Source organism: Schistocerca gregaria, chromosome 2 (genome assembly GCF_023897955.1).
Source record: "Schistocerca gregaria isolate iqSchGreg1 chromosome 2, iqSchGreg1.2, whole genome shotgun sequence".
NCBI classification, from domain to species: domain Eukaryota; kingdom Metazoa; phylum Arthropoda; class Insecta; order Orthoptera; family Acrididae; genus Schistocerca; species Schistocerca gregaria.
The window spans coordinates 521,697,491-521,724,115 of record NC_064921.1 but is presented as its reverse complement, the minus strand read 5'-3'; the positions used below and the strand labels follow the sequence as shown (position 1 = coordinate 521,724,115).

General features: G+C 39.6%; 1 protein-coding gene across 2 annotated transcripts in view; it reads right to left on the bottom strand.

Moving 5' to 3' along the window:
* Positions 1-26,625, bottom strand: part of LOC126330054 (U3 small nucleolar ribonucleoprotein protein IMP3) — a 98,290-nt gene that overhangs the window by 11,869 nt on the left and 59,796 nt on the right. Inside the window, exons 4-6 of one of the 2 annotated variants that reach the window (XM_049996306.1) lie at positions 12,280-12,352; positions 6,065-6,120; positions 5,435-5,987 (exon numbers count right to left, since the gene is read on the bottom strand). In XM_049996306.1, coding sequence (XP_049852263.1) covers positions 6,097-6,120; positions 12,280-12,352 — 97 coding nt within the window. In that variant the 3' untranslated portion in view covers positions 5,435-5,987; positions 6,065-6,096. Of the gene's footprint in view, positions 1-5,434; positions 5,988-6,064; positions 6,121-12,279; positions 12,353-26,625 lie in introns of those variants that run through there. The other variant, XM_049996297.1, reaches the window with a different exon arrangement.

Here is a 26,625-nt window from a genome sequence, read left to right as displayed (position 1 = left end):
CTTCTGTGAGAGGTTCTGGGTTTGAGGGGATGAGGAAGTGGCTCTGGTTATTTGCTTCTGTACCAGGTCGGGAGGGTAGTTGCGGGATGCGAAAGCTGTGCAGCCTCACCTTCAGACCCACTCCCAGATTCAACCAAACTGCCCTTGTCAAAGATTTACTGTCCTACACTCGTAGTCTCTGCTGGAATTATCACTTTGCCACAAAGAAAAATAATCCTGAACCCACTCCTAATGATCCAACTCCCCAAGACACTATCCAAATTGAACCCTGCCTGGAACAGTTCCGCCCTCGATCACAGTGGGACCCACCTCCTCTTCCTCAAAATCACCCTCTCCAAACCTTCCAGGAATTTCTCACTTCCAGCCTTGCCTCTCAATCTTTCTTGAAAAACCTTAATCCTACTCCCAACATCACCACAGCCGAAGCCCAGGCTATCCATGATCTGAAAGCTGACCGATCCATCATCATTCTTCTGGCTGACAAGGGTTCCACGACCGTGGCACATGATTGTCAGGAGTATGTGGCTGGGGGACTGTGTCAGCTTTCAGACAACACTACATATAAAGTTTGCCAAGGTAATCCCATTCCTGATGTCCAGGCAGAGCTTCAAGGAACCCTCAGAACCTTAGGCCCCCTACAGGTGTTCTGTTAGTCGTAGCCGTATCGAGTTGGAATACTGAATAAAATCTACAGTTACAACCGGTACCTTAGCACGCGAAAATGGCAAAGAGGAAACAGATAGCTGTAAAGCTTAAGTTCTAGATGAAGTGGACCGTGGTACCAAGAAAAAAGCCATTGCAGGGCAGTTTGGAATACCTAAATCTACTTTATCTACGATTTACTAATCATCGAAACCGCGAAAAAATTTATTCATGCTGTGGCATCAGGTTCTGGAAACAAATCTAAACGACTTCGTACCGCCAAGTATGAAGACATCTAGATGTTACTGCTAGATTGCTTCAATCATATGCGTGCATCTAACATACCTTTAACTGGCCCTGTGATTCAGTCAAAAGCTAATGATATTGCTAAAGATACGGGCATCAAAGAATTCCATTGTTCTGCTGGTTGGCTGTATCGGTTCCAAAAGAGACATTCAATTTCATATGTACAAATTTTTGGTGAAGCAAATAAAGTTGATGAAGAAAATGCGAAAAGCTGGTTACATGAATTCAACTGAGTGAGGGAAAAGTACGCCTCATGTGATGTGTTTAACATGGATGAAATTTGATTTTTCTACAATCTTTCTCCAAATCTCACCCTGGGGATAAAAGGTGACTAGTGTCACAGTGGAGCACAAAGCAAACAATGTGTGACTGTTGTACTGTGCTGTAATGCTGATGGCAGTGAGGAGTTTTGTCCCTGGGTTATCGGTAAATTCAAGAAAACACATTGTTTTGAAAACATAAATATGGACACTTTACCTGGCATCTACTCTCACCACAAGAAAGCTTGGATCGATGGCACATCATTTCGCAACTGGCTTCTTCGTTTCAATGGTCGAATGGTTGCTCAAAATAGACATGTTCTTCTTACATTGGACAAATGTACTGCCCATAATGTTCATGATTTGAACCTATCCAACATAAAGGTTCAGTTTTTTCCACCCAACGCCACAAGCCGCCTTCAGCCTTTGGACCAAGGCGTAATCTCTCTCATAAAGAGAGCTTATCACAAGCAACTTGTTAGAGCTGCAATTTGTGCTGCTGAAAACAATAGAGCAACTCCAAATTGGAATCTGCTTGATGCAATAAAAGCCATCGCAGCAGACTGGAACTCAGTATCACCACATCATATAGGGAAGTGCTTTAACAGAGCTTGGAGACATAGTAACACTGAAGATGTACACGGGTTAGAAGATGCCACTTCACCTGATAGACAGTTCTGCATGACGTTGCAAACCTTGGGATTAGTCTCGAATAATTCATTAGTGTAGATGACAATGTTGCCGTATGTGCTTCTGTGGAATCGGATGTGCCAAAAGCTACAAACGAGGTGCAAGAAGTGCCATCAGAAGAAAATGAAGAGGAAGAGAATACAGATATCATTCCACCTACCCGCCATGGGATGTTTAGAACAGTCCGCTTCAACATCCGACGTCACTGCTGGCTTTACGGACGCTATCATTACAATTGGTTGTGAAATTACAAAATATTATCATTCCCTTGAAAGTTAGCGAACCATGACCGAATTTTTTCCAAGAAAGTAACGTACATAACTTGTGAGTACGTGAATTTTAGAATCACTTTATAGTGTTATAAGTCTATAATAACGTGATTGATAGTGTAGTATATTACACATTAGTGTACTGCTGTACATGTATACTTATTAAAATCTGTTTTTTTTTTCACTTAACACGAATTTTTTTAACACCAACTCCTGATTTTTCAGTCCCTTCGGATTAATGTTAACGAAGTTTTACTCTATATGAATTATTTCAGTATTGTATTTTAAATCCATCAGTATGGATAGAGGACACACTTTAATGCTGCAGGCATGTGGAACAATGAAATTTCTTTTAAAAGTTAGAACAAAGTGACAGGATGCAAGTATGGTTTTAGCATATGACGATGAACTGATAGTTCTATTATGACAGCTTATTCTGTAACTACAACACGTCGAATATTATGTAACTTTTGTGCTGTAATTAGATTACATAAAATTTTAAGCTTTGTAAAAAAAAAAAAAATAATAATAATAATAAATAAAAAAAATTAGGATTAGAAGCCGATGGTAATTTATTTTGTTGTTTAACTGATTTGATGATAGTTGACATTGTCCAAAAAAGGTCATTTTGAAATAAAAATCAGTGAGCGACAGGCAGAAGAATAAACACATTTTCAATAAATAGGGGCCTGAGTCTTGCATGCTTCAGCAATACAGATAGCCGTGCCGTAGGTGCAACCACAACGGAGGGGTATCTGTTGAGAGGCCAGACAAATGTGTGGTTCCTGAAGAGGGGCAAGCAGCCATTTCAGTAGTTGCAAGGATAACAGTCTGGCCTTGTAACATTAACCAAAACACCCTCGGATTCTCAGCTGCCTGAGATTGACAAGTTTTCCCGGAAACTTGTCAAACGGCACTCCAGTAACAAAAGAATAGCAGAGTGTCAGGCAGCGCAAACTTTGCCCTGCTTTGCGGAAACTCATTGTCAGAAACGGTCGGCTGTTAACTGATGTTGCTTTCTCCGAGATCTACCGTCTGGAATATCTTGAAACACTGGACGTGTCGGGCTGTGGTGGTACTGCTAACGGCTGAAAGCAAAGGGAAACTACAGCCCTAATTTTTCCCGAGGGCATGCAACTTTACTGTATGGTTAAATGATGATGGCGTCCTATTGGGTAAAACATTTTCGAGGCAAAATAGTCCCCCATTCGGATCTCCGGGCGGGGACTACACAGGAGGATGTCGTTATCAGGAGAAATAAAACTGGTGTTCTACGGATCAGAGCATGGAATGTCAGATCCCTTAATCGGGCATGTAGGTTAGAAAATTTAAAAAGGGAAATGGATAGTTTAAAGTTAGATATAGTGTGAATTAGTGAAGTTCGGTGGCAGGAGGAACAAGACTTCTGGTCAGGTGAATACATGGTTACAAATACAAAATGAAATAGGGGTAATACAGTAGTAGGTTTAGTAATGAATAAAAAAACAGGAGCACGGGTAAGCTACTACAAACAAGGTAGTAAATGCATTATTGTAGCCAAGATAAACATGAAGCCCACGCCTACTGCAGCAGTACAAATTTATTTGCCAACTAGGTCCGCAGACGACGAAGTCATTGAAGAAATGTATGATGAAATACAGAATAAGGCTGAAGATTAGATGGGTAGATCATCTACTTGACTAGAAGAAGAGATCGCTTGGTAGGACATGTTCTGAGGCATCAAACGATCACCAATTTAGTACTGGATGGCAGTGTGGAGGGTAAAAATTGTAGAGAGAGATCAAGAGGTGAATACACTAAGCAGATTCAGAAGGATGTAGGTTGCAATAGTTACTTGGAGATTATGAAGCTTGCGCAGGATAGAGAGGGACCTGAAAAATTTACAATTTGCAATAAATGCAAATATAGATGTGAGTTCCGTCTCAAAGTGCAATAACAATGCCGCTTCATAGCGAATTGTTTCCAGATGAACTATTTCATCACAGATAGTTTGCAACAACTTCATTTTCTGCATGTAAATACCAAAAATGTACTCAGTTTTCAGTTATTGGTATTTCAAATCATCTATTGATGCCAAATTTCCTAAGATATTGTGCTTAATAATGTGTTTGCAATATTAAAAAATGCAAGAACACAACAAGTATCAGTTTGCTGAATGCTCTGTTGTTAGGTCAACTGTGTGGTCTGTATAAAAAACATGCCTTGTAATGCAATGTAGGACTCAACTATGGGGCCTAGCATCTTAGAACAAAGTTATGAGTATGTTTGTCTGCTAGCTAAAGTTCAAAAGTTTGTATATTGTGGATGCTTTAATATGGCAGTTTTAGGTGGCAGGTGTTTTGAACTGTGGTTGCATCAAACAGAGGTAGAGATTGGGCCTGAAGTACCTTGTTTATGACACTGCTAACATTTGCAAGCAATTGTAGGTAGCTGTTATCAAATACTCTGCTTCGTGCCTGCTTCACTATTTGTACTTTCATTTTGAAATGAATGAAGAAACTAACCATAACCCATCATAGAGACTGAGTACAACAATCAAAACACCAGAAAGGATTGGGTATCTGCTGTCGTAGAAACACAAAACACAAGTTGTAGGCTGGCTGCCCTACGATTGCTCCTCTCCCCTCTGGCAGACGTAATTCTAGTTTGTTTACAGTTATGGCCAACTGCTAGTTTTTAGTTCCTGCACTGAGACCAGGAAGAAGGGAACTGTTATCATATTCTGATCATGCCAAAACTCTTCGCATAATGGGTCGCTTGGCTATGAATGTCCACGAAAGGTTGAAACAAATATTCTGCAGAGTTTCCAATCACTGAATTGGGTGAGAAAAGAAAAATCATGCCAAGAAACACATTAAATCAGAGGTGTGAAAATGGTGCTGTTTTTCAACAGAAACAAGTGTTTGTTGAAAGCACAAGTACAGTCAAATGAAAAAGATAAGTAAAGACCATTTCGGGTGACGGGAGGGGGGGAACTGTTGAAGTGTTGCAAAACCAAAATCATCCTTTTCTTCTCAGTCAATTTCAAAGCATTAAGTCTTTGTCTTCAGGCATGGAGCATGACAACCTTTTAAATTTGTGTCCGTCTTCATGAACAAAAACAATTAAGAAGATGCGGATTTTGCTAAAAACGGATGCCACATTTCCATGTCCCTATCAATAAAGCTATTCTGTTCACCTGAGGAAGGACTAATGGTCCTAATATTGAAATATGCTATTATCTGATTTACCTTGTTTTAAAACTCCACTGTAAAATGAAAGAAAGAATGATGTTAAAATTTTACTGGACACAGAAGCTCAAATCACTAAAAGGAATGCATGAACATTTCATGAATTTTTTTTAAATTCATGTTACCAAATTCTCTACTGACTAGGTGCACAAACATTATTCACAGTTTTCCATCAAACAGCATTATTTTGTGCAATCATCCTGAAATACATAACTACAAACTATCACTGTTCTCTTGAGACCAGTCCTTGTTTTTGTTCCACTTATTATCTTGAATAGTATATGATATATACACACACTTCAAAACATATTATACCATAAATTACAACAGAGGCAACAATAAATTACAGTGTAACATTATTCATCAATGGCAGTTGTATAAATAGCATAACATTTTTTGAATGCAACTGCAGACAAAAGTCAGATGTTGCATCGAGTTCCCTCAAAGCACTGCAGTAAAGCAATAAGAAATCCTTGCTGTCAACTTGGCCATGTTCTATTTCAGGCCTCTTCCATTGCTTTCAAATAGTTTGAAACGAGATGCAATGATATTTTAACTGTAACCAGCATCTCATAATTTGATGTAGAAATCTGGAAATAAATGTATTAAAAAACCAACAGGATAATATGGACAAGACAAGAAAATTCTGTGAATTAAATTAACTCACCAAATGTGAAATGGTCCTGGCTCAGATGTTTTTTACTGCATTTCATAATCATCAAACTGCAATCAACAGAGAATCCTATTAAAATGTGCAACAGGAAACATAATCCATAAATGGAACAAACACCACATGCAGAAAATCTAATAATTAGCACAAAAAGCAAGCAGGAATAATCACAGCACATTCCATGAAAAATGTATTCCTGAAACATAACATTTCATTCAGAAATTTATTGGAAAATAATTTATACGGCAACAAAAGTGTACTATACCATTCACTTTACAGACCTTCAAGCATTCATCCTGCCATAAGGTGTACAACATACTGTCTAACATTTAAACACAAGAAATAATGAAATAAATGTATATTTCGTAACAAACTAAGTTACTGAAAGCCTCTCCAGTTTCATATGAGTTAAAAGTTTATTTCACTTTCTGCGCAACCCACCCATCGTTTTGCACGACAATGTGCAGGCTCATACAGCGCGAGCTGTGGCTGCTCTGTTGGGTCAGTGGGACCGGGAAGTACTGTACTATGCACCATACTATACGGACTTAAGTCCTTGTGACTTTGATTTGATTCTGAAGATGAAGGAACCACTTCATGGAATTCACTTCAGAACTGTTACAGAGATTCAACAGGCAGTAGACCGCTCCATTCACACTATCGACAGAACAGGCTCTGCTAACGGTACACTATGCCTTGCACATTTCTGGCAATGGGTTCTACACAACGCTGGTGACTACTATGAATGGCAATAACAGGTGAAAACATCTAACTCTTTTGTATGGGTTGTGAATAAATAATTGCCACTATTTAAGTTCCAATCCTCGTACTTCTGCAAGTATTTGACAATGCTGAAAACATTTTTCCACTCTGATGTTGGTACTTCAGGAACAGGGTTCCAGATGGATTCAACAAATTTTCGAGGTGATGAAAATCATTGTCTGCACAACTGTTTGTTTGGCATAAAGGAACAACAAGAAGTCTTTAGGCAATGAAGCGGGTAAATACTGGCTATGAGGCATTAGTTTGATGTTCATCTCCCTCAAATAATCGTCTGTTTGTTATATTTTGTGAAAGCTGTCACTGTCACAACAAAGAATGATTCAATGGTGTGACTTTCCTGTCTCCCCTCCTTCGATTCCATCACTGACCTCTGGCAAACAAGTTGCGGTACATCATTTGACATAAATTCTTCTTTGACTCTTTACAGCCATATCCAGAGTAACCACAGAAGCAAGCGGTCATTTTCTTGGAAGGAACAAACAAATGTGAACAAACAGTGTAACCACAGAAGCAAGCGGTCATTTTCTTGGAAGGAACAAACAAATGTGAACAAACCAGTGTTGTTGGGTTTGCTTCACCATGAAACACACACGCAACTAATAGCTGCTCAGTTTCCAGTTTGTAATGATATATGCAAGATTCACATCATGTTAAGAGGTTCTATACTGATTTAGCATTTTCTCAGTTGAATTTTCTGAGCATTTCCTTCCACCAATTGATAAGTCTATTCACAGGTTTTAGTTAAGTTTGGTGGTACCCATCATGATGTGACCTTTTCCACAACTAAATGTTCATGCAATAACAAATTTATTGCAGTCTTCAATATGTGTATCCTCTTCAATCATGTTGCGCACAGTATCTACCTTTTTTTGTAACAACTGTTGATTCTGGTTGACCTCCACAAAATTCGCCATTGAGGGAAGCGTGACGGAATCAAATTCTGTAAACCAACTGCAAAGAGGCTTTTCAGAAAATGAATGTTTGCCGAAACTTGAACAAAGTGATCTGAGTCCTGTTGATATATATATATGTCTGCTTGTGTCTGTGTATGTGCGGATGGATATGTGTGTGTGTGTGTGTGCGAGTGTATACCTGTCCTTTTTTTCCCCTAAGGGAAGTCTTTCCGCTCCCGGGATTGGAATGACTCCTTACCCTCTCCCTTAAAACCCACACCCTTTCATTTTTCCCTCTCCTTCCTTCCTTCCTGACGAAGCAACTGCCAGTTGCGAAAGCTTGTAATTCTGTGTGTGTGTTGTGTGTTTTGTTCATGTGCCTGTCTGCCGGCGCTTTCCCGCTTGGTAAGTCTTGGAATCTTTATTTTTAATATATTTTTCCCATGTGGAAGTTTCTTTCTGTTTTATATATATATATATATATATATGGGGCAAAGAGTTCGGGCAGAGACGTCAGTCGAGGCGGAATTACAGAGGCAAAGAAGTTGTTGAAAGACAGGTGAGGTATGAGCGGCGGCAACTTGAAATTAGCAGAGGTTGAGGCCTGGCGGATATCGAGAAGAGAGGATATACTGAAGGGCGAGTTCCCATCTCCGGAGTTCGGATAGGTTGGTGTTGGTGGGAAGTATCCAGATAACCCGGACGGTGAAACACTGTGCCAAGATGTGCTGACCGTGCACCAAGGCATGTTTAGCCACAGGGTGATCCTCATTACCAACAAACACTGTCTGCCTGTGTCCATTCATGCGAATGGACAGTTTGTTGCTAGTCATTCCCACATAGAAAGCGTCACAGTGTAGGCAGATCACTTGGTAAATCACGTGGGTGCTTTCACACGTGGCTCTGCCTTTGATCGTGTACACCTTCCGGGTGACAGGACTGGAGTAGGTGGTGGTGGGAGGGTGCATGGGACAGGTTTTACACTGGGGGCCGTTACAAGGGTAGGAGCCAGAGGGTAGGGAAGGTGGTTTGGGGAAATCCTCCCCACTCCACCAAGAGTGTCTTTCCGCCGTCCACCTAACCTTCGTAACATCTTAGTTCATCCCTATGAAATCCCCAAACCACCTTCCCTACCCTCTGGCTCCTACCCTTGTAACCGCCCCTGGTGTAAAACCTGTCCTATGCACCCTCCCACCACCACCTACTCCAGTCCTGTAACCCGGAAGGTGTACACGATCAAAGGCAGAGCCACGTGTGAAAGCACCCATGTAATTTACCAACTGACCTGCCTACACTGTGACGCTTTCTATGTGGGAATGACCAGCAACAAACTGTCCATTCGCATGAATGGACACAGGCAGACAGTGTTTGTTGGTAATGAGGATCACCCTGTGGCTAAACATGCCTTGGTGCACGGTCAGCACATCTTGGCACAGTGTTACACCGTCCGGGTTATCTGGATACTTCCCACCAACACCAACCTATCCGAACTCCGGAGATGGGAACTTGCCCTTCAATATATCCTCTCTTCTCATTATCCACCAGGCCTCAATCTCCGCTAATTTCAAGTTGCCGCCACTCATACCTCACCTGTTATTCATCATCTTTGCCTCCACACTTCCGCCTCGACTGACATCTCTGCCCAAACTCTTTGCCTTTAAATATGTCTGCTTGTGTTTGTGTATTTATGGATGGACGTGTGTGTGTGTGTGTGTGTGTGTGTGTGTGTGTGTGTGTGTGTGTGTGTGTGTTATTTTATTGTGCCTGTCTACCGGCGCTTTCCCGCTTGGTATATATCGTGCAACAAAACACTTCAGATCCACTTCCCATTTTTCACAATTCTGTTTCTGCAAATAAACTATTCAGACACTCTCTGAACTATCATTGTTTTAACAATAACAAATTTTGAAACAATAATAAATGTCACATCTTGACAGTGATCATTTGTAAAAACTTTCATGGTGTCCCTCACATTTGGTTGTTATACTGATTGTGGGAAATAGTGCCATTTCCTCAGTGTAGCAGCAGTTTCGGTACTTCCCTGAAGTCGAGGAGGATGCAAAAGTTTACATAACATTTTGAAAATAGAAGCCCCATTCTTTCCCAATTACTTATATAATCCTAATCGAGAAGCAGAGAAACCACAGTTAAATACCCAAGGCGGTATCAGTTGCTGATCATTTGGACACTCCACTCTTTCCTCACCACCCAAATTTAGACCGATACCAGTCCAACATCCATCTCAAAATCTAACAAGGGCAACACCTCCCCCTGCTGCACAACTTAACCACAACAGAAGTTTACCTTTCATCTATTGACAAATGAGACCTGTGATGGAATGCTGAGATGACATTCACTTTTATACACCAGAGGAATTGCAGCAGACCATGATAAAAATGGCCGTGTTGCACTGAAGGCATGCCAATCTACACTTCATCTGTGGACACAAATGAGATGTTGAGAAAAGAATATATATATATTTGACAGAACAGACACCACTCAAATATATACATTTCTGTAAGAGCGATTCCTACAGGAATCAATAATTTATGAGTAGGAGGTTAATTAAAAAGGAATGCTCCACTGCAAGTGCAATAAATTGGAAATTTGAGTCAGTTAGGGACCGTGTCCAGACGGCCAAAGTGGTTAAGGCAACCACTCATGAAAAGCGGTAAACCTGGGTTCAAGTCTCGGTCCAGCACAAATTTTCAGCTTTTACCATTGCATTACTACAATGTTTTGTCCAGCTGGAAGTCAGAAACTCCAGTTCTCTATTTCATATATACAAAAAAATGTCACTTTCTGCAATGGAAAAGAGAAAAATCATGAAATTCCAATGTAAAATAGTTGTTCCCTCCAAAAACATTGGCGCATTCTCAACTTCTATGGTGTTCAACATGTAGTCATAGAGTTAACAATTTGAAAAGCCTGTTGGTATACCTGCATAATGAAATTTCAAAACAGGGAGACAAAGGAAGTCTTAGTTCAGTCCTAGACTGTTGAGAGGCAAATTTGATGGTAGCTTTGGAGGTATACCACACACATCTAGTCAAATATTGGGGCTGGGATACACTTAAATATTTGGCCATGGTAAGTTGACCCTGACAGTTGGGAACAGCAGGAGGCATGCTTCGCCTCCACCTTAAGACTGTCAAGGAGAGAAGAGCAGTGAGGCGAAGGCAACACTGACTTCTTCCTGCAGTGCTGGCACCATTAATCACATTTTGAACTTCTTTGAAAAAAAGAGCGGACCCTTGTGGAAAAAATGGTGGCACTTCAAAACAAATGAATATCTTGCAACCAGTGGCAATTTTCTTCACTAATGGCAGCATCTGCGTATGATGTGGTGGTCCAGGAAGACAATTAGCAGAAAATGGTATAAAGACTGTAAGACAAAAGAGAACATTGGAAGAGGCTCTGTGAATGAAATGGCTAAGCAGAAAAGTTTTATGAAGAAGAAGAAGAAGAAGAAGAAGAAGAAGAAAAGAAAAGAAAAGCGCCAGTAAAAAGGTTCAACTTATTGTGGTCAGACACTACACAAACAACTCAAAAATGTAGCTTCCAGAAAATTATGAAAGTCAGCATTAAAACAGAGACACAAATGCAATAAAAGGAAGCAAACCCGAGTCTTCTAGATGGGATCAAAGTCTAATACAAATCTTTTCTTTGTCTCTTCTTTGAGAAGCATTAATCAACTGTATATTTTACTGTTTATTCTTATTGATATCCACAAGGACATTTTCAGTTCTGTTTCTTTTCCAATTTCAGATATTTAATTTTCAGTGTTAACCTAACATTTTTAATATATGAATAAAAATATTTAAAAAACATTACAGTTTTGTTTCCTATCTCATTTCATGCATTGAATTTAAACATGCACAGATGTGATTTCCATACATTAACTCAGAAAAATGACATTCTTAATCATATCAATAAAATAGGATGACACACTTTGCTTACCATAATGAACCATACTTCCCTTTTAGGTATCAAAGTAATCTACCTTCGAAAACATCTTACAGCGTAACTGTCACTTCTCTGAGATACAATATATTTTTTGCATCTCCTTTTTGGCGCATCACATTTCATCAAACTAACCACATCAGCTACATTTTAAAAAATGATGGTTGTAGGATATTGCCCCTTCTTGAATAAATTTCTGCAGATGCCCTTGATCTGGGTGTAATCTGATTATTATTAATCTGTATATGTGAGTTAGTCCACTGGAGTACAGCTAGTTGATTGAGAGTATCTCAGTATCATTTTCATATTGGAAAATAATGTTCATTCACAACTGACTTTGCATTTGTCAATATTATGCTAAACTAAAATAAACCGATGCATGGAGCCAAACAGTCCACAACCCTCAAAAAAATAATAATATTGCTAACACCATATTGATGATATAATGCAAAATGTTTTTTGTTGTTTCATGTTTACATATGCCTCCAAGAATTTTGATGTAGGCTACTACAAAAACAGATTACACTGAAAACTGTAGCATGCAGTTCCTGGAACTGGATATAAAAAACCTACCATTTCGTTGTACTGCATGACATGCTTTCTTATAGCTGATGTATCAACCCAAGTAACAAAATCTTGAAGATTTCTGGAAAATACAAATAAAAATAAACTGTGTAATAGCACATTAAACCTGTAATTGTTTACGCATTTCTTGTAATATCAACAACTTGACAATGTTAAAGGTTTACAAAAAACACAAAATTTTAATTTTAGGAGCAAAACATTTGCTTGTAAGCTGAAAAGTTCTTCTCTAAGTACACTTTAGATACTCCTATTGCAGTGTTCACAATATATTATTTGTTTTATGAAACAATACAAAGATAGACATATCAGGAATGTGGACTGTGATTTAAGTTAGCACAGAGACCATTAATTGCAAAAACCCAATCATAGTTACACACATGATGTCCTGTGTAACACTTACATAAAAGAAAATACACAAAACTAGTAACCAGAACTCCATAGCAAAATTATTTATTTGTCAAAGTCTTCAATCTTTTGGCTAGTTTGATGAAGCATACCATCTATTTATTACAACAAATTTAACCTTCTGCATACCAAGTGGTGTACTGCAAGATTGTAACATAACTATTTTATTATTTCTAGCTATTTGAAATAGTTTATTGTTTTCAGACTATGTGAAATTGTTAAACTGTCGCCACTAAACATTATTATTGCTGAATTTTTAAAGTAAATTTATCTATATAATAAATAACAACTGCAATGTTTATTGAGGACCTTTGGTACCCTGCTTGGGATTCTGTGTGATGAGAAAATGCAAGTGTATAAATACACACTGTAGAAACTTATGTTGGTACAAGTGTGGAATGAATGTTACAAATTTTAATCCATTGTTGTGTGTAGTAACAATCAATCAAATATTTTTCTCTGTTAGTTATTTCCATCCATTTTGTTGCTATAACACATTATGTTGTAAAACAAACATGCTGAAAAACTTAAGGTTACAGAAGAAATATGATTTACACAATAAATGAGATCTTAAAGTACTGCAAATAATAGAAGTAGAAACAGACATGGAGATAGTCATGTGGATTGTGTGTGTTTAGGAATAGAAGAAAACGTGGAACAAAAGAAAAATTGAAGATGTTATCGAAGGAAGGGACGACAACAAAGTGACTGATGAGATTCAAATGCCGGAGAGACCTATGTACACCAGCGAAAATAAAATGATACAGCAATCAATATCCAAAAACCTAGCAGGTTTTAAAAACAAGATATTCTGTCTACATCTAGTGGTCTCAGAATGACTTTGAGTGTGTCATTGTTTATGGAGACTTTCATGTTGTTCATTACACGTAAAGTAGTGGACAGTCTTATAAAATACAGAAACCAAAAGGGAGAGACAATAAGAAATTTATGGAATGTCACTCATCCTTCTAACAAACATCAGTGGATCCCAAAAAGTTCAGAATAAATGTCCAGTTCCATAGGGCTCCTTGTAACTATGGGAGCACTAAAAGCTAAAAGAAAACTACATTCTATATTATGTCCCATGGACTGCCTGTACTGAAGGAAAATAATACCAGCCTAATTTTCAAGAAATACGTTTCCTGAACTTTTTCTTGCATCAGATTCTGAGGTGTGGTTGCTAAAAAGGAAGTAAGATAAATGGAAAAATTTGTTGCATTTCCAGAAATGTTTACAATTTTTGCCCAGGAAAGCTTTGTACACTACTATCCAGGCAGTCATTTACCAATGGATGAGCAATTGGTCTCCTTCTGTGGTAAATGCCCACTTAGGGTTTATATAAAGTCCAAACCAGTTAGATACGGCATGAAAATCTGTGCCCTCTGTGATGTCGAAACTTTGTATATTTTCAACTTGCAGGTATGCACTGGGAAAGAAGGACCCATGGAAAAGAATCAAGGTGCTAGAGTTGTAATGCACCTTACCTCACCTTTAGGAACTGCACATGGTATTACAATGGACAATTCTTTTACAAGTATTCCAGTTGCACAGGAACTCTTGTGGCAAAGGTTAACTTTGACCAGCACTCCTAGAAAAAACAAGTCTAAAATACCATCTGAACTTCAACCAACGTAATTGAAACCACAATTTTAAACATTGAAATCACATTCTTGAGAAGATTATCGGTACTTTTTGTACACATTTTCCACAGACAGGTTTTTTTGCATTTCTCTAGGATTTCATTAGTTGTATTTCCTCTGAACATTCTAATTTGGTGCTTCTTTCACTTTTCTGATCTGAGTGGGTATACAGCTGCTTCTTCACCGACTGGCTTTCTTGTTCCTGTCCCTTTGCTATTTACCATTTATGAGTTTGTTTGTCAGTTGACAAATGAACACATTCCCCTTCAGGTTATTTTTAGTTATGTGAGAGTAGATAATGCACACATATAACTGCTGCCACATCTCAGATATTGTAAAAGATGCATCAGCCATTTGCTGCAAGGAACCATGTCAACATCATAGTTTTCGGCGATCTAGGAGGTAACAGTTTCTGGTTTCTCCTTTACTTATTTATTCATGGGTGCTTCAGCATATAGAATAATGACATTCTACTTCTTTTCCCCTTGATACGCTGAGAGAGTGCACTCTGACCTACTAGTATTTTTCATGGTGGAGGTGGAATTTAAGTCAGAATTGTTGTTTTTCAAACAGTTGGGGACGGAGAGTGACAACAAAGACAATTTTGGACCAACTTATTCCATGTTTCACAAAAGAAGAGAGAATTTGTCAGCAAGAATGCACTGAGTTTGGGTGACTTCTCACCAGTAGCTAGGAACTTAATAAATTTGTGATATCCATATCTTGTAATTTTATTATTAATAAAATTAAGCCCCAAGAATGTGACGAACTTCATCCTATGTAATACTTCCAGCACAAAAAGCCATAATACTGATCACTGCCTCCAATTCCTCCAATGATACAGTGCAAGTAGTGTTTTTAGTGTTTTTTGAATTTATTTGGTGAATTTGATTCTGTGGTTTTTTTCCGTTTTACAATATGCAGCATTGATTCATCAGAAAGAAGTCAGAAGACACTGATAGAGAAGTTATACAAATGGTGGCAGACACATGCAGTGGGTCACCCTCTCTCCTTCAGGACATTCAAAGCAGCCCTCTTTCCAGGTTACAGAGTGTTAGCAAACCTTAAGTTCCATTCTATCTCTAGCTGCCATCTTCACTATTATGCCATATAGCTCCTGAGAATGTTGTGGAAAGAACTAAGATGAGGAGACATCTACTGACTATAACTCCTCCTCAACCTTACTATCTTCACTGTCGGTTGTCTCTGGTAGAAAATCACCATCTAAATTCAATAAGTCAGTTTCTGATTCAGTATCTGCATTCTCTAAAAATGCAAAACCTCTCCATGAATAAGACCACACTGGCACAACATAGCTGAAAACATCTGTTACAGGCAGAAAACTGCTGCCTAACTGATGAGGCAAATAACAACTGTGCCACATGAAACATGACTGAAAATTTATATTAGAATGAACAGTATGAAAACCTTTGTGACAACCTGTACTTCATCATTTGAGGAACCGATTGCTGAAAAATAAAATGCTTGGACAACGTAGTAATAAGCATCCCTGGTACAGAGAAACAACTTAAGGACTGGAAAAAAGTGCACGTGACTCCTACGTATAAGATGGGCAAAAGAACAATTCCACATAATTGCGAACCTGCATCCCTTACATTGGTTTGCTGCAGAATCCTCGGACATATTCTCAGTTAGAACATAATAAATTTCCTTGAGACTGAGAAGCTTATGCCCATGAATAAGCATGCTTTTGTTAAGCATCACTCTTGTGAATCGCAGCTTGCCTCTTTCTCACGATATATTGCAAACCATGGATGAAGGGCAACAGGCAGATTCCATATTTCTAGATATCTGGAAAGCGTTTGACACAATGCCACACTGCAGGCTGTTAGTGAAGGTACGATCTATGAAACAGGTTCACAGATACGTGAGTGGCTTGAAGACTTCTTAAGTTACAGAACCCAGTATGTTGACCTCAATAGCGGTTGTTCATCAGGGACAAGGGTATCATCAGGAGTACCCCAGGGAAGTGTGATACGACCACTTTTATTCTTCATATACATAAATGATTTGGTGGACAGATGAACATCAATCTGTGGTTGTTTGCTGATGATGCTATGGCATACAGTAAGGTATCATCATTGAGCAACCGTAGGATGATAAAAGATAAGTTAAAATTTCTAGTTAGTGTGATGATGGCAGCTAGCTCTAAATGTACAAAAATGTAAGTAAATGCAGGTGAGTAGGAAGAAAAAACTCGTAATGTTCAGATGCAGCGTTAGTAGTGCCCTTCTTGACATAGTCACCATAATGCAAAGTGACACAAAATGGAATGAGCACATGAGGACTGTAGTAGAAAGGTGAATAGTCAACTTCAGTTTATTGAGAGACTTTTAAGAAAATGTGGTTCATCTGTAAAGGAGACTGCATATAGGATGCTATTGGAACCTATTCTTGAGTACTGCTCAAGTGTTTGAGTTCTGTGCCAAGTTGGATCAAAGAAAGACATCAAAGCAATTCAGTGGCGGGCTGTTAGATTTGTTACTGGTACGTTTGAACAACATGCACATGTTGTGGAGATGCTTTGGGAAAAATAGGGACACCGACAGGGAAGGCAACATTCTTTCCAAGGAACACTATTGAGAAAATTTAGAGAACCGGCATTTTCAGCTGACTACAGAACAATTCTGTTGCCTCCAGCATTCATTGCACGCAAGGGCCACGAATACAAGATACAAGAAATTAGAGCTCATACGGAGGCATATAGATAGCCATTTTTCTCTTGTTCTGTTTGCGAGTGGAACATGAAAGGAAATGACTAGTGGTGGTACAGAGTACCCTCCGCCATGTGCCATAAAGTGGACTGCAGAATAATGATGTAGATGTAGACGTATCTCCATAAGTACAAGAACAGCAATATTCTTAAAGCAAGTTATGCTAGATGTGAATGTGAAAATTCAGAAAACTGCAGCAGAATCTTGTCAAAAGCAGACAAAATAAGGAAAACTCACATAGTCTGGTGGAAAGATCTTAAAAACTAAAAACATTAATGCAGAAATAAAAGTTGAAATGTGTGTTTTTATCCCTTCCACTGTTCTAGACGTTAAAAAGTGGAGGTTAAAACTTGCTGTGGCAACACAGCCTGGCGCAAGTTTTCAATTGGATGCAACTTTGGTGACTTGCACATCCTTAAAACCAATGGCACCAGGTTTTCCCTGGATGGTCACCCATCCAAATACTAGCCGGGGCCAATGTTGCTTAACTTTGGTGACTGGGCTGGATCCATTGTTACCAACAAGGCAAGGCTGTTGACTATTCTAGAAGTTGTGACGGTGGTCATGAGTTATGCCTGGGTAGCTCAGTAAATAGGTAAAACACTGGGTTCCAGTTCCTGTCCAACACATGCTCAAGATACTGCACACTCCATTGCAGAGCCATACATTCATTTCCGACAGTTTAAATACAGTGCACATCCAAATCAGTTTTCTATTGTGTTGGCAATCAGGATGCAGTGACTGTTCATAGTGGGCACTCTAAGTAATCACATTATATATTATAAACCTTCTAGTGAAAATAAAAGTGGAAAATGGCTCACGCTTCAATTTTTACCTCTTGTAGAAGGAAGGAAGGAAGAAAGAAAGAAAGAAAGAAAGGAGAGAGGGTAAGTTCAGATTTTAAGTCCTGACTGTGTGTCATTGTAGAGAGAAAATAACTCGTACTGGACAGGAAAGGAACTGAAAATTGGTAGTTTACTTAGTGCATCAATTAAGTGTTCACTTTAAGTGGATTACAGAAACCTAAATTAGGATTACCATTTGGTGAATTGGTATTATCACAGCCATGTGGAAGACCTAGATACAATTCTCAGTAGTGTGAGGACCTTGTTTTTTTACATTTTTTAAATTTTTTTATTTTAAGGACTGGAATGGGTTGAACTTCACCTCATAAAGCTAGTTTAACAGCTACCTGAATCAGAGAAGAGACTTCATATTGGAAACCAACCAACAGCAGAGAGAGTGAAGCGGTGAACACATGACCCTCTCCTCCATATGGTACCCAAGTGAAACCATGGGTAGATGTTGACACAGTGCCCAGTCCCAGTCTGCAATGCATGGTCTCAGGGCCTGACTGTGACATTCGTTTTTTGTTTAGGATATGAATTTGAACTATATCCAGGCCAAGTAGCCTAAACGTGTCGACCATTGTGCTCAGCCGAACAGACGCAAGAAAGCTGGCACAAGTCTTAACAAGGGATTATGTCAATAATCAAACATATTGTGAGAATCACATTCAGACTATAATTACTAACATCTTTAGTTACAGAATTATCATCAGTGTCAAACTCTAGATAACAGTTCATTTCAGTGTGCATCCACAGGTTGTCAACCCTAATTCTGTAAGAGATAAAAAGTACTGATCTCAAAAATTGTTCGTAGAACACAACTAGGAGTTGGCAGCAACGTGATCTGAACAAGCAGCCCTGCCAGCCGATATACTGGTGCTGAGCAACAAACAGGGCTTGTACACAAAGGTGAAGGGAGGCCTGCAATGCGTAGTTGACTCCAGCAACACTGAGCTCAAAGAAACGTGAGATGAGATGTTCTAACAGCTTTCTAAGAAAGTAACTTTTACAAACAATATAAAAACGGTTCCATTAACAACCCAAGGGAGCAAAGGTCTATAGTAGTAAGGAGACCCTACTACTGTGTTGCCTGTAACCTGGTCTCGGTCTTAGGACAGTTTGAGTAGTAAGGAGACCCTACTACTGTGTTGCCTGTCACCTGGTCTCGGTCTTAGGACAGTTTGTTACTGTCGGCATGTGCTGTTGCTAACAAAATAGATTCTGAAGAATAGTTAACAGACTTACACCAGCACAAATTCAGAACTAGACATGGTATTAGCTATGGAGGTCACATCCAAAGAGTAGCATCTAGAGTAGAAGTCCATCATCATGAATCCAGAATGATATTTATTTTCCTTCTGCTTCCTGGAGATTTACATAAAGGTCTGCGCTTCAAAATACTCTCAGCTTGCAGCCGAGCCACTGTCGGAGTCCCACAAGCAGCCCACGCTACTTTCTCTCATTGATTGTGTTGAGTGAGGTAAGAACTCCTGTCTTCTGTAAGTTGTCTTTCTATCTTCCTCTTGGGACACAATGGGAATGAAAATTTTGGCTTCAGATGTGAGTTTTTGATAGATGACCACTGACTGCATTGGTGACCAGTAAGACTGAAAGGATGACAACATGCCAGACAATTACATGCCACGGAGTACAGGAATAGGTGCAGGGAAGGAAAGTACTTTAGCAAAACACCGTCTGGAATAAAGACAGGTTAATGACTTTGAGACAAGATAGTTTGTAACTCAGCTGCCATTGGGAGCAAGAGGTCCACCAGACCGAGGATTATAGCTATTTCCATAGATGTGCCTTTGCAAGTGATACGCTCGCCAGACCTAGGACAACATCCACTGAACCATAGTACTGTTGTGAGCTAGAAGCACGTCACACCAGGAGCCAGCAAGCAAGAAAGAATATGCCACAACTATCACATCACCAAAGACAATGGAGGGTTAGTGAAAATGGAAGTCATAATAAATCCCAAAGGTATTGCATCAGACAATGTCAACTGACAACTGACAGTTCATGAGTTATTGTGCAACGACAAAATTAGCACCTAGGAAATTCGATGCTAATAAGGAACAATTATCAGAATTTTTAAACAATTGTGATAGCACTTTGAGTTAGTAGACCCTACAGCTAAGAAGGTGTTCCTGAAGTATATTGTGGGACAAATCATAGGGTCAGCCCGTGGTAAGTTATTTGCAAATGCTCACACAGAGACCTGGTCTACAGTGTGTGCTGTCTTAATAGAGAATTATGAAAATAAGAGAACATCAGATTTTTATACTTGCAAAATGCAAGGATGGCATGAGCGTGTGGTTCAATGGTGTGCATAAATAGAAACAACGCAATTTTATTTTAGAGAAACAATGAAACAAGTGACGAATGAGGATGACATTTCTGGGAACAATACTTTGATAGGCCAATTTGGTAGGCGCAAACAACTTTCTGGGGAGGGCAACCACAGCTAAGATACATTATTAATAACAATAGCAAGACTCAACACTCAATAACCATTCACATTATCATAAAAATTATAACAATTAAGAAGTCAAGAATGAGGAGGTGTTTCCAAATGTCGCATACCTATATGAAGGTGCTACATTCCAACTACCAGTTTCACATTAATATAGAAGCATCTTCAGGTTTATCTGTAAAAAGTACAAATTGCTGTCTGAAATTTTTGAAATGGTATAAATACAGAACCACAGTTCTGACACTCAACAAAAAGCAATGATGATTACTCACAAAGGTTATATCTCCGTAATGCAGATGGACAATTATGGAGTCCCATTGCCCATTATTAATCAAAGAGAAAATTCTGATAGGATCTTGGGAAGAATGTTTCATCAAGGTAAGGTTAGAATGCAACCAAGGAATGGAAGCTATAATACCAAAACATGAAATCTGACCAAGTTTCTACATCCCCAAAGCATTAGCAACTGCATGAAGAAGAACCTGTGTTACCAATGTGCTGAACACTCATGAATATGAAGCAGGGATATCAACTCCTGAAGTACTGACAGGGCCAGTTCCTTTCCCAAGCAGTTATAAAATCTGGCATGCAAAGGCTGAACCAAAAGCTCTGGTTGAATCACGGCAGATTCTTTTAAAGGAAAACGTTCAGGTAGATCATTTAATCCTGGAAGGGAAGGAATCCGTTGAAGAGTTGTGCATCGCCTACAATGACATATTCCACTTACCTAGAGATGTACTACAACATACTACTTTGGCAAAGCATAAAACACCTCTAATATCTGAGGTGGAAGGTAAGATTATTAATTAAAGACATTACTGGATTCCTCTTACCCAGCAGGGAGCATTACAAAAGGAAGTTAACAGTATGTTGGTCAATAGGATAATGTCAACCTGTACAAGCCCATGGAATTTTCCATTAATAATGATACCCAAGAACTAGACAGTAGTGTAAAGCAGAAGTGGAGGGGAATTGGGAAACACTAAGGAGAAAACCAGGAAAGTTTGATGCCAGTTACAGAAAACTAAATGAGATATCTCTCAACATGGTATACAGCCCCACCCAGAGATACATGATATCCTAGTACTGTCCTTCCACAGAATGTGTAGCAGCACGGAGCATTGAAAGCAAATGCCAATATCATAGAGCACTGACACTTGGGATCGAAAACTTCCAGGCTGGTGAAATCTCTGTGTAGAAAGGATATTACCAAGTGCTAATAGACAAAAAGGATTGGGAGGAAACTGCATTTAGCATGCCCTATCAGCACTTCAAATACAACAAAATGACGATGGAGTAAAGGCCTTCCTTCAGTCTTTCAAAAGTTAATGAATACAGTGCTAGTAGGATTACAAAGTAATCAGGTTTTTATATACCTACATGTTGTCGATGTTGCAGGTGCTTCACTCAAGGAGCATAAAGACTACCTCAAAGAGGTTTCAAATGTTTACAATGGGACAATTTGAATATTCAAGTGGACAAGTGTGAATTTTTGAGGAAAGTCATATTTCTGGGGCATGTATTGACAGCCAATGGACTTCAGCCTGACCCTGCCAAAGTTGAAGCAATCAAATAATATCTGCAACCTAAAAGCACAATACGTACCTTGGTCTCATCAGATATTATGCAGGGTGCAGCAGATGAAAGTATCTCATGTGAGTATTAAGGAAATGCAGTGAAATTATAGAAATGAAGAGCTGAAATGGCCTTACCATTTATTTACAGTGAAAAATACATTTATTGAAGATGCTGAAAGTGACCCCCTGCAACATCAATACAAAGAGGTCCACATCTAAGGATATTCAGATACACTTGGTGTAAAGTTGAAATACTGATGGCAGCAACTTCACAGCTGACATTTTTCAGTTTCTGTATTGTGTGTGGATTTGTTTCATACACCTTACTCTTCAAGTGTGTGTGTGTGTGTGGGGGGGGGGGGGGGGGGGGGATGTGGTGACCATAAATATTTCATGACAGTTCATTCCTCAATGAAGACATGGGCTGTCTTTCATATTCAGGGAGTTGAGCACAAAAGTACCAAAAATTTTCATACATGCACCCGTGTTGGGAGTAGTGGCAAAAAATACCTGTCCAACAATACATGTTCCTGTTACAATGCACCAAACATCGGTTTTTATCATCATAGACTGGTTGCTGACACACAGTGTCAGGGTTCTCCGTTGCCCAGTACCTCGTGTTTTCTGAATTTACATGACTGGAAAGATGAAACTGTGCTTCATCACTCATGATGTAATGGATAGGGTCTAACAAGAGTTTCCAATATCTGTTGGCAACACCTCCTACTTAAATGTGCCTGTTGGGCCACTATACATGTAGAATTCTTTGGGCTCTGAATAATCCTTTGGTGAATGTCTGCAATACCTTCTGGTGTGTAAACTGAAGGAGTTATTTTACACAAACCCATGGGTGCACCAATTTTTGTACAGAATCTTTATAGAGCTCTTTGCTGGTGGTCCTCCATCTGATCCTGATAATTTTGAGAGTATCCTTAATCGAACCTGTTTTCACATATTATGCTTCCATAATTTCAATTTTTTCTTTCATTGAGAAAATAATTTTGCCGACCACTAAAAGAAATTTCTAACTTCACTGGCCAAATAAACTGAAATGCTGACGGAAGAATGCTAACTATTGAATATTGCTTCAAACTGTTCACTGTTGTAGTTATTTATTTAAGGAGGCGAAATACTGCATTTACATTCAAATGCTAGGCAGGCTACTTTCAACTGCGGCTGATTGTAGGAAGTTCCTAAGTAAATTTAGTGAAGTTACTAATCCCACTGTACCACTCTTTGAAGAAAGGAGTCCTGTATAACTGGGGAAACACACAAGTGGGACTTCTCAACAGTTAAAAGAAAGCTAATAAGTCCACCAATACTTCAATAACCTGACTTCGAACAAGGGTTCATAGTGACAATGGACTTCAGTCAGTGTGGAATTGTAGTAGTACTGAGTCAGACCCAAATGGGCAAGGATTTGCAGGTAGCATTCACTCTACATCTACATCTACACACATACTCCACAATCTACCATACGGTGCGTGGTGGAGGGTAGCTCGTACCACAACTAGCACCTTCTCTTCCTGTTCCATTCCCGAACAGAACGAGGGAAAAATGACTGCCTGCATGCCTCTGTACGAGCCCTAATCACTCTCATCTTATCTTTGTGGCCTATCCGCGAAATATAAGTTGGCGGCAGTAAAATTGTACTACAGTCAGCCTCAAACGCTGGTTCTCTAAATTTCCTCAGCAGCGATTCACGAAAAGAACACCTCCTTTCCTCCAGAGACTCCCACCGGAGTTCCTGAAGCACATCCGTAACACTCGCATGATGATCAAACCTACTAGTAACAAATCTAGCAGCCCGCCTCTGAATTGCTTCTATGTTCTCCCTCAATCCGACCTGACAGGGATCCCAAACACTCGAGCAGTATTCAAGAATACGTCGTATTAGTGTTTTATAAGCGATCTCCTTTACAGATGAACCACATCTTCCCAAAATTCTACCAATGAACCGACAACGACTATCCGCCTTCCCCACAGCTGCCATTACATGCTTGTCCCACTTCATATCGCTCTGCAATGTTACACCCAAATATTTAATCTACGTGACTGTGTCAAGTGCTACACTACTAATGGAGTATTCAAACATTACGGGATTCTTTTTCCTATTCATCTGCATTAATTTACATTTATCTATATTTAGAGTTAGCTGCCATTCTTTACACCAATCACAAATCCTGTCCAAGTCATCTTGTATCCTCCTACAGTCACTCAATGACGACACCTTCCCATACACCACATCATCATCAGCAAACAGCCGCACATTGCTATCCACCCTATCCGAAAGATCATTTATGTAGATAGAAAACAACAGCGGACCAACCACACTTCCCAGGGGCACTCCAGATGATACCCTCACTTCCGATGAACACTCACCATCGAGGACAACATACTGGCTTTTACTACTTAAGAAGTCTTCAAGCCACTCACATATTTGGGAACCAATCCCATATGCTCATACCTTAGTTAGGAGTCTGCAGTGGGGCACCAAGTCAAATACTTTCCGGAAGTCGAGGAATATGGCATCTGTCTGATACCCTTCATCCATGGTTCGCAAGATATCATGTGAAAAAAGGGCGAGTTGCGTTTCGCAGGGGCGATGCTTTCTAAAGCCGTGCTGATGCATGGACAGCAACTTCTCTGTCTCACGGAAATTCATTATATTCGAACTGAGAATATGTTCGAGAATCCTGCAACAAACCGATGTTAAGGACATTGGTCTATAATTTTGAGGATCCGTCCTTCTACCCTTCCTATATACAGGCATCACCTGCACTTTTTTCCAGTCACTCGGGACTTTACACGGGCAAGAGATTTGCGATAAATGCAAGCTAAGTAAGGAGCGAATGCAGTAGAGTACTCTCTGTAAAACTGAATTGGAATCCCATCAGGACCTGGCAATTTATTTATTTTCAACCCAATCAGCTGCTTCACAACCCCAGGGATGTCTATCAGTATGTCCTCCATATGGGAATCTGTATGAGACTCAAACAGTGGTATGTTTGTACAATCCTCCTGTGTGAAAGATTTCTCAAATGCTAAATTTAAAATTTCAGCTTTCGTTTTGCTGTCTTCCGTTGCCAGGCCAGACTGATCAGTGAGTGAGTGGATGGAAGCCTTCGACCCACTTACTGATTTTACGTAAGACCAGAATTTCCTTGGGTTTTCAGCAAGATCTTTTGCTAAGGTATGACGGTGGTAGTGGTTGCATGCTTCAATCATCGCTCTTTTTACAGCAGCACGAATCTCTACTAACTTTTGCCTGTCCTCATTCTCCTTATCTTTCTTGTACCGCGAGTGCAACTGTTTTTGCTTCCTGGGCATTCCTCGAATTGCGTTGTTAAACCACGGTGGGTCTTTTCCATATGTAACCCACTTCTTCAGCACATACTTCACCAAGGTGTGATTTACAATGTGTTTAAAATTTGTCCATAATTATTCCATGTCCATTGTACCAGAAGTAAATGAAGTTGATTCAATTACTAAGTGGGATGCTAACAACTGCTTATCTGCTCTTTCTTGTAAGAATACTCTCCTAGCCTTCTTGACCGACTTTTTAACTTTCGTAACCATAGTCGTAATGACGACATCATGATCACTAATCCCTGTCTCAACACTGACACCGTCGATGAGGTCTGGTCTGTTCGTGGCTACCAGATCTAAAATATTTCCATAACGCGTTGGCTATCTATTTAGCTGCTCAACACTCAACAAGGAGGAACAAAACTATAGTACAATGGAGTGGGAACTACTCACTAACGTGTGGGCAGCAACACATTTCAGACCTTACAGGTCTGGCAGGCACTTTAAAATATTAACCGATCGCAAGCCACTTACATGGCTGGGCAGTATTTCCAATTCATCTTCTCGCTTAATGAAGTTCAGGTTACAACTGGAGGAATTCAATTATTAGACCCTATATAAAGAAGGCAAACACAACCAGGTGGCACGAGCCTTATCACACATTAGAAACGTACGTGAAATAACTAATGAACTGACACCCAGCACAAGGGGAAGTGCAGCGTGTAAAGAAGATTACACCAACTGTCAACATGAGCAGCACAGCCGAGAGCCTGGCCTCAGGCCAAGCACACAGTAACCAAGAAAAAGCAATATCAGATAACAAGGGTCATCAGATACAAGAGATGCAGTCAGAAGTTGCACAGGAGAAACTTGAAACCACAGAACTGGAACCCATAATGAGGTCTTAAAAAAAACAGTTAACCATTCTAATACAAATGCACATTTCTCCAGTTGGAGGCCATTAGGGATGGGCAGAACAAACATTATGTGATCAAAAGTATCCAGACACCTGGCTGAAAATGACTTACAAGTTTGTGGTACCCTCCATGGGTAATGCTGAAATTCAATATGGTGTTGGCCCACCCTTAGCCTTGACAGCTTCCACTCTCACAGGCATACATTCAATCAGATGCTGGAAGGTTTCTTGGGGATACGCAGACCATTCTTCATCAAGTGCTGCACTGAGGAGTGGTCTGGCATGAAGTCGGCATTCCAAAACATCACAAAGGTGTTCTGTAGGATTCAGGTCAGGACTCTGTGCAGACCAGTCCATTACAGGGATGTTACTGTAACCACTAGGACACAGGCCGTGCATTATGAACAGCTGCTCAATCATGTTGAATA